At 32.1% G+C, this 18,820-nt stretch overlaps 2 protein-coding genes across 11 annotated transcripts in view; one reads left to right on the top strand and one right to left on the bottom strand.

The window, feature by feature from the left end:
- Positions 1-18,820, bottom strand: part of Sh (Shaker) — a 243,394-nt gene that overhangs the window by 176,049 nt on the left and 48,525 nt on the right. The gene's annotated exons all lie outside the window — the stretch shown is intronic.
- LOC128683216 (3-galactosyl-N-acetylglucosaminide 4-alpha-L-fucosyltransferase FUT3-like) lies at positions 3,586-6,622 on the top strand. Its single transcript, XM_053768593.1, has 5 exons — positions 3,586-3,990; positions 4,283-4,434; positions 4,610-4,864; positions 5,261-5,509; positions 5,693-6,622. The coding sequence occupies exons 1-5, from the start codon at positions 3,772-3,774 to the stop codon at positions 6,150-6,152; spliced, it is 1,335 nt and encodes a 444-aa protein (XP_053624568.1). The 5' UTR covers positions 3,586-3,771; the 3' UTR covers positions 6,153-6,622.

Below are 18,820 nucleotides of genomic sequence, written 5' to 3'. Positions count from 1 at the left end.
ATTTTAGAAGATTCATTCGTCTATAGTCCTATTCGTCCTATCAGTTGTCTTATGTTATTGACGGATGTGACTGAATTGTTACTCTTTTAAACGTGGGATTGTAATGAAAGCATAGCGTCGGGATTCATCTAGTACTTTCTGAATATAAAACCCTAGGTAAAAAATACTGTTAGCTTGACCAATAGTATAAAAATAACGAACACACTTTTTAGATCATATATATTCGATGCGATATACTGGAGTAAAATATTACAGAGGCTGTTACATAAATTTTTATTACATTTTATGGGCTTATACGAGTTTTTTGTTCGTGTTTGTACTTAGTTTTAAGTTTTATTGCGTTCATAAAATATGTGCTACAAAATTGAATATTAAGTATAAATACATCACAATTAAATAAATTAGAACAAATGACAAAGATTGAGCTAGACCCAAAGTAAGCTCGAGACTTGTATTATGGGATATTAACTCAACGATACTATATTTCATAACAAATAAATATATAGATAAACATCCAAGACCCGGGCCGATAACACTATAAATTATAGAAGTTAGTTTTTTCCCATCATATAAATAAGAATCGTTATGTTTTTTTCCCCTACATAGTGTATAAAGTAGCTTCCGGATTTTTTTACATAAATAGTTTTAATTCGAGAGGAAAGTGAGGTGTATAATTTATTATGGCATTACAAGAGCGAATCCAGGATGTGCTGCTAGTTAATAAATGCAACTTCTAAGATTTGGTTGCACCAGTTAACATTGAGGTCAACTCAGAAAAATGCCAAATACGCGGCGCGCTGATTAAAGTCAAAGTCAGATTTGTCAGTGTAACTTACACTACTCATTCGTAATACCACAAGTCGCTTACTTTTTTGTTTCATATAACTAGCTCTCGCTCTCTGTTCTGAGCCCTTCTTGCCATTTCCTTTCATTCAATGACGTTTTATAAAAAGCCGCCGTGGCGTATATAATGCGACCTCTCACTTTGCCTCTTCGGTAAATTTTCTTTTTCTCTTTTCTTCAAAACTTCAATAGGTAGTCAATGCGCCACCTCAAAAAATTTCTTAAATCTGCTGAAATTTTACAGTGGCGCTAATTAATAAATAAATAAATGAGGACAAACCACACATATTGAGCTAGCCCCAAAGTAAGTTCGAGACTTGTGTTATGGGATACTAACTCAACGATACTATATTTTATAACAAATACATATATAGATAAACATCCAATACCCGGGCCAATCAGAAAAAGATCGTTTTCCATCATGACCCGACCGGGGATCGAACCCGGGACCTCTCGGTTCAGTGGCAAGAATTTTACCACTGCGCCACCGAGGTCGTCAAAATTAATGTAGGAAATTCAAGATTTACTAAAAATAATTCACTCCTCCCCAATTAAATATGTTTCAACATTATACCTATACACAGGTGTTGGCTGGAATCAAACACAAAACCTCCTAAAGACTTTTATTAGTTTTTTTTTATTTAACTTTTATTCCACGACTTTTCGTGACTCGTAGTTTTTTTTTTCATATAAAAAAAGATAATTTAATCTGCGAATATACTCATCTTAACTTAAGTGAGCCAAGCAACACGAGCGAGACAGTACAGTAGCGCTGTGTAGCGGAATCGAACATAGAGTTAACGTTTTATAGAAACGACATTAAAACTATAAAAGGTACCTTATGCGCCTTTGAAAGGTTAGGCGTTAGATACCAGTAATCCTGTATAATGTTAAATAAATATCAAAATACTATTAGTTTCTATTAAGATGACTCTTCCAAAATTATCACTCGCAATTAGCTTTTAGTTTCTTATCATAAAGATAAAAATAGCTTTATCGACCTCCCAGCAGCATTGCATTCCCAAAGAGGGATGGCATCAGGCGCTATCGTATAATCATTAGTACTAATATTATTAAAGTTGCCTGAAGGCGTCGTGGCCTCACAGTTATGACACAGGATACGCGTTGAGAGCTCTATAGCTCATTATTAAATGTTAGTGTATTTTGGCAGCAATTTTACTGTCGTTAGTTTCATCATTAGTAGTTGAAATATTTAATTTGTTGCGTAGATTCTTAGACGTCTTATAAATAGTTACTGTTATAAATAAAAGAGCTCATAAGTCACCTTCGGATAAATCATCAAACTTTGGCATAACAGAGCAAGATATATTTGTCAAGTTTACCGCCCTCTCAGCTGCAAATAAGGTTGCATTTGGAATTCATATCAGACACCCTAAGGGTTACCGAGTCCATTTGATTATTCCTAGTTTCCGGATTGGTTAGAAACTTCACAGATACATGTACTTAGTTTCTCTCACAATGTTTTTTTTTTTACTTTACCAAAGCTGTTATTTGTCCTTCTTTACTTTTAAAAAACTTAAAAAATGCTCCAAAAAGAAAATAAAAATTTCCTTTAAAATTTTGACTACCTGCTATAATATATAAGTATTATATATATATATATATACCCATTCGTAGTTGAGTATATTATTTTACTCAATTAAATAGGTACTAGCTATTATTAAAAAAAAAAAGGTCTTTTCTTCTTTTTTTTTAAAAAAAAGGTATTTTTTTATTTTTTAGTTATCGCTGGCTAGATTTCTGAGTCTGTTCATCATATCCATATTGCAGAAGTGCATAAAAATAACTATTCCTGTGTGAACATGTATGTTCCGCCATATTGGATTTCGAATGACGTCACACAGCTTGTCGTATATTATCCAAACTAAACGTGTGTACAAAATTTCAGTTCAATCGGTTGAAGATTGGTTGCTTCCAAATTGAGTAGCAAGATTCCACCCGAACATATATAAAAGTAAGCAACTTTGCAAGTTAAATAAAAGCTTTTAATGTAACCTAACTCTGGTGTACGATTTCAAGTCGCCTAAAGAGATCTGACTAAGACATCTGATATGACTTTTGCTACTACCTACCGCGATCTTTGCAACTATCTGCGCGCGACAAGTAGTATCATATTTATCTGGTTGAGTATTCAAAATATATAGGGTGCAAACCGGTGTGTAAGTTTCCTTACGATGTTTTAGTTCCAGAAGGTTGAATTATGAAAACGATGGTATGAAAACTCTCGCGTCTGTCTGTATGAACGCGATAAACTCAAAACGACTATCAGACGAATTTTAAATAATGGATAGTGTGATTCCTAATTAAGGTTTAGATTGTTTAACCACAATTAAACGGTTTTACACAAGTTCTTACATATTATAAAGCAAAGTCTAATGCCGCGTCTGTCTGTCTGTCTGTCTGTTCGGATAAACTCAAAAACTGATGCATGGATTTTCATGCAGTAATCAACCAATAGATAGTGTAATTCCTGAGCAAGGTTTAGATGTGTAATTTATTATGGTTTCACCCGACCGATAAAAGTCGCATTAAAAATCGATGTTTCGGATGTAAGCTAAACGGTAGTTAGTTGTTTCTACACGGATTCCGGTGCTAGTATATGTGAAATTGTATAAACTGTTGATCGTAAGTACACAAACGGAAATTATGTTGGTTCTCATAGGCGTTACAGTACAACTAGTTGTGCAAACAATGATTGCTTCATTCAGAATTCATTACTACTGCAAGTTGGTCAGAAAACTAACGTGTCATGCAAGTGATAGAAAGACAAAAAGTGTTTTTACTATTCATAGTCACGCAGTTCTTGACTCTGTTAACCCCGTAAGGGATATAGAAGAAATATTTAATTGATAATTATTTTATTAAATCTTATATTGTTTTTAGGATACTGTAATTTGTATGTGAAAAATGTGTGTAGTGTTTAAAAGATATTTTATGTATCAAAGAAAAACTTTGTATGTACAACTTTTAATTAGTTTTAATATATTATTTGTTATTGAAATAGTCCGTTATCATGCCTATGATCATGATAGAACTTCTCCAAAGGCAGAGAGCTCTTTATTAGCAATGGACAAAAATAATATTGATCACAATTTGACAATAGAACGATACTTTTGGCGGCGAAAGGTAAATTTTAAAATTAACTGTACCTTGCATTTTTGTCAGCGTAAGTTTTAAAGTAGCTTCTATATTTTTCAATACTTTAACCTCTATATCCGTCAAGCCCATATAAACCTTTTGGGGTTGATTTATAAAAATATCTTTAACAATTACACCGAATTTCATCATCATCGGCCTAACATTTTACACGTGAAAGCGTTACAGACAAACATTCACACTTAATTGATAGCATATTTATAAATTAAATTATATCACTAATACCTATAGTAATATGAATCTATTGGACAATTTTTTTCAGTTTTGGAAGACATCGAATCTGGGATCAATATTGTTCAAAATGGAGCATAAGAATAAATTTAAGAAAAAGAAACATCGAACTTTTGTTATACTGTTTTGGAAATATTGGTATTGGCTCAAAAATCGACACGTTTATAGTTTCAAAGGCAAAATGTATGTAACCTGTTAATATAATTTTTGTATAAACTGACATCTGTATCTGTTAATTGAGTTTATTTCGATGTTATGATGACTGCACAATTGATGTAATTGATATGATTGTATAAAAAGATCCTGAGAAAATGTAGGCTGTTACAAAAGGTTGGTAATTTTTTCCTTTTTTTTACAGAGGCAAAAGAAGAATTCTGGATAAGTGCAGCGTTAGTAACTGCATTTTCACAGGAAATGATAGTAAAATAAACACGGTCGATGTAGTTCTCGTCCACATACAGAAGGGAGAAATTCCTATAGTCGAAAACAGGAACCAAAGACAGATTTGGGTATTCCTCGAAGACGAATCTCCCAGAAACGCTTTCTCACTGAGCAAGAAGAGACCAGATTTGAAGGAATGGGAGAACGTTTTCAATTGGTCTATGACGTACAGGTAAATTATAAAAAAATACGTAATATACGCATTTATATAGATGGGATAAGTGCTAGAGAACCAGATTAAAAATTTGACCGCAATAGACCTCGCTACAATACAAAGTATTTAAATCCAACTGTTCCATTTCTCCCTAAATCTATTTGGTATACTGGTAGATTACAGCTTTTAATGGTCAAACTCTTAAAATCGTCGTTAGCAAAAACGTATGGTTAATCTATTTTTTCAATTTAAATAATAGCTAGCGATAAAATATATCAATCTTTATTATTGTTTCAAATAAAAAAGAGCCTTCTAATGGAGTGACTAACAGAATGGTGATATATTAATAGGGATTCTTGCCCTATGAGTACGACATCCTAAGAAATGAATAATTTACCGGAGCTTTTTTTTCAGAACAATTTCAGACGTCCCCGTGCCGTACGGCCGCACAGTGCCTTTGCGAAAACGTCTATATCCAGAAGTTTCAGAAAAGACTATTTCTAAATTAATACCAAATCTGAGTGCCAAACGACCAGAGGTGCTCGTGGCACTAGTCACGTCTCACTGTATCAAATTTAGAATGAATTTTTTGGAAAATCTACGGGAATATATACAAGTAGATGTGTATGGGGGGTGTTCACGTGACAAATTTCTGAAACGTCAGTAAGTAGTACTTATTTGTCGAATTCCCAAGAGTAGCGAAAGCCCAGATATTCAAATATAGCTATAGGCCCAGAAAAGATTGAAAATATTTTTAACAAGTTATACATAGTACTCAAATATCATTTTGATAATATACAGACATAATATACATAAATATCAATTTAATCTGAATAACCATTGCAGGTGTCCCGGTCACTTTAAGAAAGATTGCCCCGCACTGAAGAAATATTACTTTTACTTGGTGATAGAAAATGCTATGTGTAGTCAATATATAACAGAGAAAGTTTTCCGAAATGCTTATTCCAAGGGCGCTATCCCAATCATTATTGGAGCTACGGAACACGACGCCAAAACTTTGTTGCCTCCAAATTCTTATATACATTGGAATAACAACATGACACATAAGGATCTCGCCGAAAAGATAATTAATACGTATGAAAATAAAGAGGAATATTTATCCTATCATTTGTGGAGGAACGATTTTGAAGTGAGAAATGAACACGGCTATTTGGGCACCCAGTCTTATCACCTTTGCAGATTGTGTGAAGCTTTAAACTACAATAAGAAAAAGACAAAAACATATACATTCAACGACCTGAATCAGTATTTAAATCCTAATTTATTATGCAAAGACATGTCGTGAATTTATTAAACTTAGAGATTTTTCAGTGGCGGTGGTCTATGCGTTAGGGCCATGAAACTAGTTTCGTTGATCAAATAATTTTGGTGTCAATGTAAATTTTGATATTGCATAAAACGAAGATACAGTTGAAAGAAACGAAACTAATTTCACGGCACTAGTTTTGCTATGAAAATTAATATTTAGAGTTACGATTGACGATGGCGTAATAACACTCTTAATTTAATAATCCTACAATATAGCAGTTACATATACACCATACATCTGTGCTGCTTATATATTGTCCTAAACAAACTAGAAAACATAGATTAGTTCAGTTTTTCTTTTTGACCACATTTGAACTGAATGTCAAACAGTGTGCAAATTTCCACAAAAGGCAGTGGATGAAAAGAATCTTGATAAGTAATTAATATGATAAAACTCGCTTTTTATTATTCGGTGAATGATTATTGTTGATATAAATTAAAATGTACATTTATTAATTTAGTTTTAATCAAATTACAAAAGATCCTACTTTATTATATCCTTAAATATTATAAAACAATGTCCTCTGCCGCGTCTGTCTATATTTCTGCCTGTCTGTTTGCAACAAACTCTAAATGTAGGTACTGTACGGATTTTCAAGTGGTTATCACCAACAGGCAGTGAACTTAAACTAAACTTAAATTGTGAGGTAACCTGCACACAGGATGTCCAGTGTGCAGGTTTCCTCACAATGTTTTCATTCCCTGGAAGCAAGTTGTAATCTATAAAAACCACTATACATGAGTCAGATTGGTATACAAACTCATGGGGCACGAGTAGGATTCGAACCTGGTACATTTCGGCCATAGGCTCGATCAGTGATCCTATTATAAGGTGTGAGCCACATGCCAGGCAGGAATTACATTAGCACACACTAATAACGTAAGTATGTTCTCTTAGGCTGTGGAATGATCTACACGATTTACCCTAGGGTCTACGTGAAGTTCATCAATAAGGGCGTGAAAATATATATTCGATTCGAGCCGGCATCGCGCGTCATGTGAGCTGTTGTAATGTTCAAACATAGGTTGATTATTTTCAAAAATCAACCCCCGAATGATAATGGGGTGTGAAAGTTTGTATGAAAATCATGACTGTTCCGCTTTCGCATAGAAATCGCGCTGGCGAAGCCGTAACAGAATCTGAACTAATATTATAAATGCGAAACCAAGTTATTTGTTACCTCCTCATGCTCTATCTACTCGATCTATTTTCATAAAATTTTACATACATATTGTTTAGTTTCGAATATAGAAAAGGACATAGGACACTTCACCCTAGAAAAATAACTGTTCCCGTGGGAAATTTACTCGGGCGAAGCCGCGGGCATTTAGTATTTAATAAATACGATAGTTACTTAACACAACGCTTCTCAATATCCGAGGATTTATAAAAATGTCAGGAAAGATAGTATCGATCTTCCTTTTCTTCTACGTGTTCATTTAGGGGATTGTTCTGCGTAGTTCTCGAACATTCCATGGAACTCAGTCAAACTTTGAAGCTAGGAAAAAAGCAGATTTATTTTACGTGGTAATTTTGCCGAGAATATTACTATTGATACTGATAGTTCTTTGTATATTATATTTTCGAATGGTTTCACACGCAAAATACTAAAAACTGATCGGTAGGCTTATCAATTTTATTACGCCGTTTTTTGTGATGCCTCACCCTCTATTACAATAATAATCTTCTAAGTAGACTTGGGTGTACTGACAGTAAAAGAAAATTCTTTTAGAAGTGCTACCTACACTAACAATACGAGCATCTTAATAGAGCGTTCGCTAGAACGATCATGAAAATAATAATTGTTCGAAACTAAAAACCGAGCTCTCGACGTTTTGTCATAAGTAATTTCACAAATCTCTCGACTCAAATTGAATTTAAATGAATTTATTAAATTGAAAATTCTTTAATAGTATTTCAAAAGTTCGGTCCACGGATGAATGACGAATGCTCGGAGTGCATTGTCATCGAATTACAACTTTCAACCGCTATAATTGCTCTAAAGTTCACTGTTCATACTTTTCCAAGAAAATTTGAATTGACCAACAATGTCTGTGAAAGAAGTTTTTTCATCATTGCATTAAATGCGTGATAAAAAAAATCTTGTCCGTGCAGTAAACCGTTAAGAAGTTCCCTCGTTGGGATCCGTTCCTGTGTGTAGGTACCATCAGTGCATTGCACTAAACGTATGTACAAACTTTCATCTCAATTGGTTAAAGATATCTGCTTCAAAATTCCACCCGAACATTCGGTATGTTCGGGAAATTAAATATATGCTTGTAAAATTGCGAATTTCGAATTCTAATAGATGTAACGTAGACGTGAATATCGCTTTAGGAAAAAAGGAAATAAGATTTTCGCGATCCATTTAATATTATGTGGACGAAAGACGAGAAGCAAACTAACCGCGATGTAATGCAATTCAATACAACATGCCTAGTGCATTTTGTATCGAATTGCATTTCATTTACATTTAGATAGAGATTATCAGATACAAAATATAAGCAAATATCAAGTAAATAAAACTCATTTTGTACTTAGTTTCCGAGTGGTATAAATATGACTATACAAGAAGTAACAATTAAAGTGTCGTGCTAGCACTTGTGGGCTGAATTATTAACATGTAATGTTTCAACAATCTTCGAGAACTAACGTGAACTCACATTTAAAATTAGAACTCCAACTTATGTATGTTTTTTGTTATTATTCTGATAAATGTTTATAATTTAATGAAACGATGGTTGGACTCCGTTCTGACAAGCGTAATGGTAATTAATACCAGTTATATAACTATCTATATAGTTATATATATATGTTGAATGTATGCCAGTGTACGTTCAAACCTAATTATTTGGGTTTTTGTATACTGCTAGCAGTTAAGTTTATAATAATGTGTGTTGAAATATATAATAAAATAAATAAATAAAAAATTTAAAACCTGTAAAACTTTGACTTAATTCCAAGCATAATTGTGGTAATAGGTCTATGGAAACATAATAATGTTAATTGCACTGTTTGTCTGTGATATTTAATTAAGTATATAATTATTATTGAGGCTCATTATAAATGAACGTAAACTCTTATTACGAGTTAATAAAAACCTTAAACCTAAATGTTTCTACTTCTTAAGTATATTTTTTTGAGTTAAAAATTATGTTTAATACAAAAAGTAATAATTTCAAAGAACTTATAAGATTAAACAAAAAAAAATGTTCATACGCTTAAAATAAGCTGTAAGCTGTTCATTAGAGTTGAAATTACACTAGTAACTTTGCCACTAGTGCCATTTTATCATGAGTGTTCGTTAGAGCTTCTGAAAGCTCGTATCTCTAACTAACACTAAAAGCTAGGCTGGCCGCTTTTATGCTTAACAAATACGAATAGACACTTCATATGCAAAGTTTTTATAACGCAAGCTTTAGCATAGAAACAAATTTTTACACATTACACATGAACAAGTATATACAGTTTTGCTTCTATTTTTGCACCATTGATGTTAACTTTAACCTGAGCACCGCCGATTTTTAGATAAAATCGGGTAATTTTCATTTTTCTGCACAAGTCAAAGATACTCGTATCGTCAAAGTTGACTGGTGCAACTCATCCTAAAAACATTAAATTAACTTAATTTAAAGAAAGAATTTAAAAGATTCACCACCCTTGGGTTAAAAGTGTAAGTTTTTTTAATGACTGGCTACAACGGTAGAATAATAATAAATGTTACAAATTCAGTTAAATGAATTATGTGTTTTCAAAAAATGTAATTAAATATAATTTTTTGGTTTTTAAAATAACTTAAGTACAGTCAACTTAAGTAAGACATATTACCTAAGGTTAAATTGTGATAGTTGAATTGAATCGGAAATAATATCGATGGAATAGAGTGTAAGTAGGTTGAGTATGATATATTTTGTCGATTTTTGCGATGTCTTCAGCTGTTTGCTAAAATTCCATGTTAATATGTTTAAAATTTAAATTTTCCACAGCATTTTCTAAGGATCATTTTTTACTTGATTAAGTTTTATTAGCGCCACAAAACGTTCTCGGGTGAACAGTTAAAGTTGTACTTAGTTTCAATCAAATTATAAGTGAAACTTTTCCTAGGACTTGGCGGGCAAACTTCGAAGAGTACTAAAATTACACGCCTTTTCGAAGAAGACGTTCAAAGTTGGGATACTTAACCCTTCTTGTTATTTGATATTCTTTAGTGAATTTCGAAAATTTTCCGCCATTAATGAATATTTAATAGTTGTCACTTTCAACATAGGTTTAGGTAGATAGGTACTAATTATTTTATCGTGACGAAAAACGTGACGATATCGACGCTTTTAAAAATTTTGAGTACAGGTTCGCGTTGCTTTATAAGAATTAACATCTTTGAACTAACATTGCTGTTTCAAAATCATTTCTTATATTTCATTTACTCGTATATCTAATCTCTAGTTCAAAGTAATTACAGCTATGATGAGAAGATTGGCTCGGTTCGATGAGAAGAATCCCGACGATAAATTAGAGCTCAAGCCGGGCGTAATCCCGGGCTTATAAAATGATAGGAACCCATACGGAATTCATCATCTGCCTTGATTAAATGTTGAGGTATGTCTTGAATATTTTTAACGCAAAATAGTTTTACTTGAGCAGAGTCCCTAAATGTTGATAATAATACTTAGCTACTAAATATTGCTATACCTTGCGTACTCGAAGGTTTCTTTACCTTCAAAGATCATCAGTAAAAATCCGGCTCGAGTGATCATTTTATATAATACAAGGACATTAAAGGACTGACTAAAATAAAGAATTATGAGTTATCGAATAAGAATTTATAATGTTGCCTTATCACATAATAAATTTAAAAAAATTAATACAAACAAAAATTTTATTCCCTACACTGACCGACCGCATCGAAATTAGGAAGAATTAATTTTGCGTTCTTTAGTATGTTATGTATCACTAGTTGTTTTTAAAATTTGTTGGTAAGATGAATCAGTGTTTGCATTGCGAAAAATACGGTTCGTGCGTTCATAGGATTTTATAACCAAAAATACTATTTTTGCGAGGAAATAATTCTTGCATACCTTTCGCAGCTTCATCTAAATATGCAAAATTCCGACCAGGTTCGTTACAGGTTCACGCTTGGCACAATCTCACGCCAACATTATTCTCCCTTTGGCATTTTTTAATTGGCATACACGTGGATTTGAACCGAGAATTTAAAATTTAATTTTAGTAGTTTGTAGAAAATGTCAAGAACTCTTCTGTGTTCCTTATTTTCTGACATAAATGTTTCATTTAAAAAAAAAATATAGTGACATTTTCTCTCAAAAATATATTACTAATGACATTGCTTGCCGAAAACTATAGAATGTATAGATATGTGACTTTTATGTACCATTTGTACATTTACTACCTTAATAATAAAAATATTATTCTCTCATTAGGCTAGTAATAGAATTTACCATGGAATTAGTAAGTACTACGGGAATATACACAATTCTTGGTTCTCTCTTTCTTTTATGTATATTTTGACATTGAAAGATCCGAGCCAAATCAATTAAAAAATTAAATGTCAAAGCGGTAAGTCAAATAGACGATGCTTAAAGGCATATCGACACGCAAATGATAATAATAATTTAATTTTACGAAAATAAATATTAATATATACAAACAAAAAGTACTTAACTAAATATAAAATTTCAAAAAAATCGGTGGCTAAATTCGCGTATTTGTGGTTGTTATGTAACGTAACTACCTGTATCGGGCAGAGACCAGACCTCACCCAATTCCGGGCCCGGCGACCTTGAACTGGTGCCCTTGAACCTACGCCCTCCTTGGGACAAAGGAAACGCTTAATTTTCACAAGGCACACTACTGGTTGCTTTACTCTACCTATGTTTCTTTCAACTACTGGCCGAATTTAAATTGAGTAATGTGTATTATTTTTAAAATTCAATTTGAAATTGGATTAGGTATTTTAAAGCTTGTAGGTAGGTAGTTGTTTCACCGCTTGCTCGTGATATATCCGCTAGATTATGTAACATAGATCTGACAGTGTTTAACAAGTGTTGGATATGATAATCACATCATGTAGTCACTAGTAGCAGTTATCTTTCTAGTATAGACTGAGAGAAGGGTAACATGACTTTTATTTTCCCTCTTCTTACAAAAATTATCAACCATATCATTTGTAACACTAATTACTTCCATACACCTAAGACTGGTGTGTATTTATTTAATCTTATGGCGTTTAATTTAGTAGGTACATACATCAAATTGAAATAAAACATATAAGTATCAGATTAAATACTCTCAGGTATAAATAATGCTCAGACAACACAGGCTATGCCCGGAAGACAAACATTACCAATGACACTGACTGAACTAATAAAAAAATGAAATCAGATGAGAGACGACGGAAACTTTTCCCCGCAGATGTGACTCGTAGCCCAACATCTGTTCTCAGTATTATAGGGGACGGACAGATGGTAAATATGAATATTTTCCTGCTCCATTTCCATGCCAGGTTCAAAGTAAACAACTTATGTTTAGGCAAAATATACAAAAAGTATGTTTATTTTTCTACCCATACTGTTATTATTGATCTCAAAGCATTAGATTTTTGACTGAACCTGCCTATAAATAAAACGTTACATTTACGCATTCATTCGAAACAATTATACGGATTGCTTTCGCTCGCGGCTGCACACGCGTTTATTTCGTGCGTTCGCTCATAACTTCTTGTAGTCAATTCTCCAAAGCAAATTATCGCGATGAAACCTATATCAGATTTTAAGTTACAGCCAAGTACATCATTCTCAAAGAAAATATTAGGTTGTGATTGTTCGTATGTATTACTCAGAAAATCCCAACGGAAGACCGGCATTGCTTGCAACCACATTTGCTGGTCCAATAAAAAAAAAAACAAGCATTAATTACAATATTTGTGAGGTATAATTTTCTTATTTTTAGTTTTGTTATAGTATTATATTTTTGTAGTAATAATGGTTGGCAAGTAGTGGTCGATGAAAACTATGAGTCAGATTGGTATGCAAACTCATGTGACACCAGTGGGATTCGAACATGGGACCTTTCGGTTTACAACCACCGCTTCGTGCTTATTATGTGCTAAATGCTTGTGTAGTATAAGTTTCTATACCGATGTTGTTTAATATAATTTATCACAACAATATTGGTCAGTTTTAGCGAATATTGACAATTAAGCTACCCAGCTTAATTGTTCATTTTCGTTAAAATTGACCTATATTGATGGCGGAGCGGTTATTGATTGGAATTTGAGAGCAACAGTCAATATTTGTTCAACCGATTCGAGTTTAAAGTTAACAATAACCTAATTGACTTAGTCTAAACTTTTGTTGAACATATAGTTATTTGCTACAGTACAATAAAAAATCCAATTGTAGTCCATAAGTCCAGGGATATCGTACTAAATTATAAATGCGAAAATTTGTGAGGATTTATGTTTGTTACTCTTTCGCACAAAATCTACTGGACGGATTGTTATGAAATTTAATACACGGGTGGAATATAACCTGGAATAACACAAAGGATACTTTTTATCCTATAATTCCCACTGGAGCGAAGCCCCAGGCCTTAGCTAGTATTATATAACTAAGAGTTATTCTTCTAAATAAAAAGTTGGGGTTATGTTTAGCGCTTCTAAAAAACCATTTTAATTATTTTTTTTATCAAAAAATTGCACGTAATTTTGCTTTATTAAACTTCCAATGTATGTAAGTATGTATCGGGTAGAATCTTGCATCTCAATTTAGAAGCATATATCTTCAAAACATTAAGCTAAAATTTGTTCACACGTAGCAAAATCAAAATCAAATCATTTATTCAGAAATTAGGCCTTCACAGGCACTTTTTCACGTCATCACTTTTAATAAAAGATCGAGCTGACCAGTTCCCCCCGGCAGCACCCGTTGTGAAACCTGGTTGTGTAGCCTGGGTAATAATGCTTTATTATGATAGACATGACCTGATGACGTATACAGAGAACGGCTCCCCTACTCTCCACTTACTCTTCAACGATTTACTGCACGGACATCTTTCTAACATTAATAAAAGCTTGTGTCAAAAATGACATTTTAAAAAATATATTCAATTGTCAACATTATAATTGCCTAGTAGAAGGACTGTCAGCGAGAGAGATTTTTTTATTTAGATCCAATTTCCGTGTCTTCTTTTCATTCGTTTCAAAAACAATTTAATTGACACTTGAACAGGCTATTCCACAGCGGTGATAAGTGGAACATGTTAGATGTTCCATTATGAAAATTAGACAACTAAGTGACAGTAATTCGCATAGGTATCCTGGAATTCAGAGAAATTTGAAAATGATATTAAAATTATGTCATCAGTAATTCGGACAATGCGAACTTAGATTTCGAATATAATTGTTTAGAATATAACTGAAGCGTACGGTCAGTTTTAAAGATCTTTATTATTTATAGAACAAAAATAAAATTGGCTAAGATTGAGATAAATTGGATATGCTTGATTTTATAACAAATAATTGTGATACTAGTAAATATTAATGTTGTCGTAATGTTGTTTTCCCTGACACGACATTTTGCGAGAGAGAGAGAGTCAGCTTTGACATATAAACTTTTACGACCATAATTAATGTTGTTTAATTTAAAAAGTGATTTTTTGAAATCTATTGGATAATAATAAACATAAAAGATTGCGACCAATTGAGAACCTCCACTTTTTCAAGTCAGTTTAAACATCATAAAATGTATTTTTTTTTATTAGCACTCAAAATAATATTACTCGGTAAGACTACAAGAAAACTCTCAGTAAACAACATACTCGTAACTAAATAAAATCTATAATTTTATTTCATGCTACCTACTTCCTAACCGTATAGCTAATGTACAGTACATATCAGTACAATCAGTACAGTACATATCAACAGCACATTAATCCAAAATCATTACAAATTTGCCCCCTTGCCTGCCTTTGCCATAACTGTCTTGCAGGCCAAACTATTGTTTTATGTGATTTATGAAAAATACGAAAACTTAAAAAACTCCTTTCGTTTCCTATGTTGCACATCTTTTTATTATGTATCTCTAGTCATGTATGAATGTAGACCTCTAGCAATTCACGCCAATTTCTTCGCTCTTGTGCATTTCTCATCCGTTTCCTTCCAGCATTCTTGATCAGAAATTTCCGTTCATCTGGTAATTGGTTCACTCGTACTTCGGTGACCAGTTCTGGTTAAATTTCATTAACAATCATTCCATATTCGTTCAATTCTACTTGAATAAACATAACTCGCTAAGCGACCTTAAAGTTTATTTTTTCAGTTGCCGCTGGTATATATATTCTGTCTTCATTATACGAGTATTTCCAGGAGATAACAACAATAGGAGCGATCTAACGTCTGATATGAGCGAAGTTTACTTACTCTTGCAACTCGCACGAAATGTTGATATCTGATATTATCCGTTCGTTATACTAATGAAGCTCACAGCACTGTTCTCAGTGTTTGTATCAGTGTTAGATTCATAATAGACATCCCGAAACATAATCATGACATGAAACGTTCTCAGAGCGTTCCGTTAAGATCCGTTAATTTTCTTGAGAAAAGAATCATTCAAAAATTGACATCACTACAATATAGATTAATTATTTTAAAGAATTCTTGTCTTTGTTACTATTTGAAAAATTTGAATAACAGTGCGAACGCAGCGTTTCAAACGTTCTGAGAAAATCCCGAAAACGCAGTATAGTATAGATCTTTATGTCAGTCATAGTATTTTTTGGAAGTTTCTAGTCAAAAGAGACGTGACAAAACCTTGGGGTTAGTTTACTTTAGTCTTGCTTCTAGATGGCGGTGGTTAGTCGTATAAGTCTTGTCAGATTTTGTCGCATTTATACTCAGTATTTGCAAATTTAAGAAAGTAGTGATCGTGAAGTAATGATCATATCAGGTTGACCTACCATCGATCTGTCATTTTTCTAACAAATCTACGAAGAAATGTTAATCGACGGTAAAAAAATAATGTTTAATTAAAAATTCTAATCACGACGTAAAATTTGCAGTGTACAAGCAAAAATTAACAGCTTTGGTTAGAAAAAAACGCGACATACTCGCGAGTTTGTTATATGGGTCATTTCGACCGCACGCGAAGTTGCTTGCGTGACTCTATGAGCCATAGACAATATTACCAAAGATGGTATCATTACTATGTAGTAAAAATCTGGGAGAAGCCTAGGTATGCTAAACGCATTTGGAAAATTATTTTATTTTACATTTAAACACTGCTACGTCTCATATTATGTAAAAGCTTGTAAGCTTTGAACAAGTGACATATAATATGAGTTTATTTTCATAACTGTTTTTCACAACTACTACTGATTAACATTAATATTATTTTTGAAGTAACTTTAGCGGGCGCATTTTTAAAATTATATTTTACTCTAGATAAATACACCTAATTTAAAATATGCATCCAAGTATGATGCTCGCACACAGCGAGCATTGTCGTCTTTAACTCATTGTTACAAAAGCCTCAGACATATTTAACATACCAAGTTAGCATCTTAAGCCTTAGTTTGCTAAGGGGCAAGTGGATCGATGCCGTTCAGACTCTCTGCGGCACAGCCTCAGCTTGCAAAATAGCCGATTCAAGGTCAGCCTTCCTTACGGCCGACCATTTTTATTATACAACTGTTCAATGTCAAAAAAGCCGCAACACTAAATTGCTTAGTAAATCATAACCTAAGTTTGCACGCAGCCTGACACGTTCGTGTTGATCGGGTGTGAATAGAATATAAAGTTTTATTCGTGGTTTGATTATTACAAGCTAATTATTTAATTTCACATGTCTAGCTTTCTGTCTTAAATCTATTTTTGCTAGTCACCTAATTCCGCTTGTCCTATGGCACGATCTGATGGTGCACTCAGTATTGGCTCCCAACGAACAATTATCACTCAATATCTAATTTTCGATGAAATGAAATCGATAAAAAAGATTCAGACTATACAAAGTTGACCTGATCAGTGTTTTTATTGTTAAAAAATGTAACAAATCCCCAGGGTGATTTCTAAATAATGATTTACTTTTTAATTTTTTTTATATAGTAGTGCCTAACTTTTAAACAATCGTGTATTCTCTAAACTCAGGTTAATTATTCATTTAATGTAGTACTAAAAATACTTAATTCGGATTGGAATGGTGATATAATTTATTAAAGCATTGTAGTTGATCAATTTTATGCAATTTATTCGTGTATCACACACAATAAAAAAACAGTTCTACTTTTTTTTAATGTCAGTTGTACTAAAAAGATAATAATAATTTTATACACACAAACTTTTATTGCATTTTCGTTTAATAAAATATAAAATACATTTTATTTATCATTTACTTTTTCAAATTTTATTATTTTTCTTTTATTATATAAAAGCTTATATTGAAACACTTTTTTTTAAATAATGCTTTATTTTTTATTCAATTTCCAGTATTTTACAAGTTACAACAAAATTCGCCATTTTGTTGTGGCCGCCTTTTTGAAATTCGTAACAAACTTGATTTTTTTTTACTAAAGAAATATTATAAAATTTATAGCATAATCGTGAGAGAAAACATTTTACTTGCTACATTTGACTCACTCTAACATGGCAAGTAAAATAAAAACTTTTCAAAAATATTTCAGAATGACATCGGCTAGATATCATTATATTTAATGATTATTGTCAAAAAACTGAGGTATTACGAGTATGCATTGTTTAAGTACTTAATTGCGAAAAGTTATGTTAAGTTACGCATATTTTTCCGTAATTATAATGAAAAATTATTACACAAATCCGTAATTTATATAAAGCAGAGATATTTTTAGATAGTATATTATATATTCATATAAAAAACATAACCATTCGTAGCAGTCGGGTATAAAAGAAGATAAGCCAACAAACTTGTCTCAACCAAAATGGACCTCGATGAAAAATGTCAACTTTATACATTCAAGGGATTAAGGGCGTGTCCTTTTATTAACCAACTCCCGAAAAAGTGATGGTTATGTATAGTAAATTTTGTTTAGATTTTGTATTGAGTTTGTCTTGTTTTATGTATTTTTATTTAGGTAACTATGAATTGTCAGCTTTTGTTTTTTCTTTTTTTTTTAATTTAGTTTGATAAATAATTTCATTAAACAATATATATAAAAAAAAAAATATTTACTTAGATTTAATATTTCTTAAGCTTAATTAACACAAAAATAATTTTTTGATCTTATTTTTCTTATAAGAAAATTAGACATTCTGAATTTCGGACATAAAAATAAAGAATAGGTTTCTCTGTTTTTAGAAAGATAAGTATCTATTATAAAATTTTAAAAGTTCCAATTATTTTTATTCGCAGTGCTTTTTAAATATTACTTGAACATTCGCGGAGCTTATTTAGAGAATATAAAAGTTTTAATACATAAACTGTATATCAAAGTTTTTAAAAGTAATTTAAAACTTTCTAACAAGTTGTATCGTTATTCATACATTTTGATTAGATCACGGCGGTGTGATATTTAAGATTAAAAGTTTGTTAACATTTAAATATAACTCAAATTTAGGTAATTATTATAACAGATGCATCATGAAAATGTATCAAGCACAA

The sequence above is a fragment of the Plodia interpunctella genome, chromosome Z (genome assembly GCF_027563975.2).
Source record: "Plodia interpunctella isolate USDA-ARS_2022_Savannah chromosome Z, ilPloInte3.2, whole genome shotgun sequence".
NCBI lineage: Eukaryota > Metazoa > Arthropoda > Insecta > Lepidoptera > Pyralidae > Plodia > Plodia interpunctella.
Note: the sequence above shows the minus strand (reverse complement) of the source record. Positions and strands in the feature narration are given on the sequence as shown.

Bases quoted from the DNA above. Each gene is read 5' to 3' on its own strand.
- LOC128683216 (XM_053768593.1), top strand. From the start codon at position 3,772: ATGTGTGTAGTGTTTAAAAGATATTTTATGTATCAAAGAAAAACTTTG. The intron at 4,435-4,609 runs GTATGTAACCTG...TTTTTTTTACAG, and splicing joins TATAGTTTCAAAGGCAAAAT to AGGCAAAAGAAGAATTCTGG. The intron at 4,865-5,260 runs GTAAATTATAAA...CTTTTTTTTCAG, and splicing joins AATTGGTCTATGACGTACAG to AACAATTTCAGACGTCCCCG.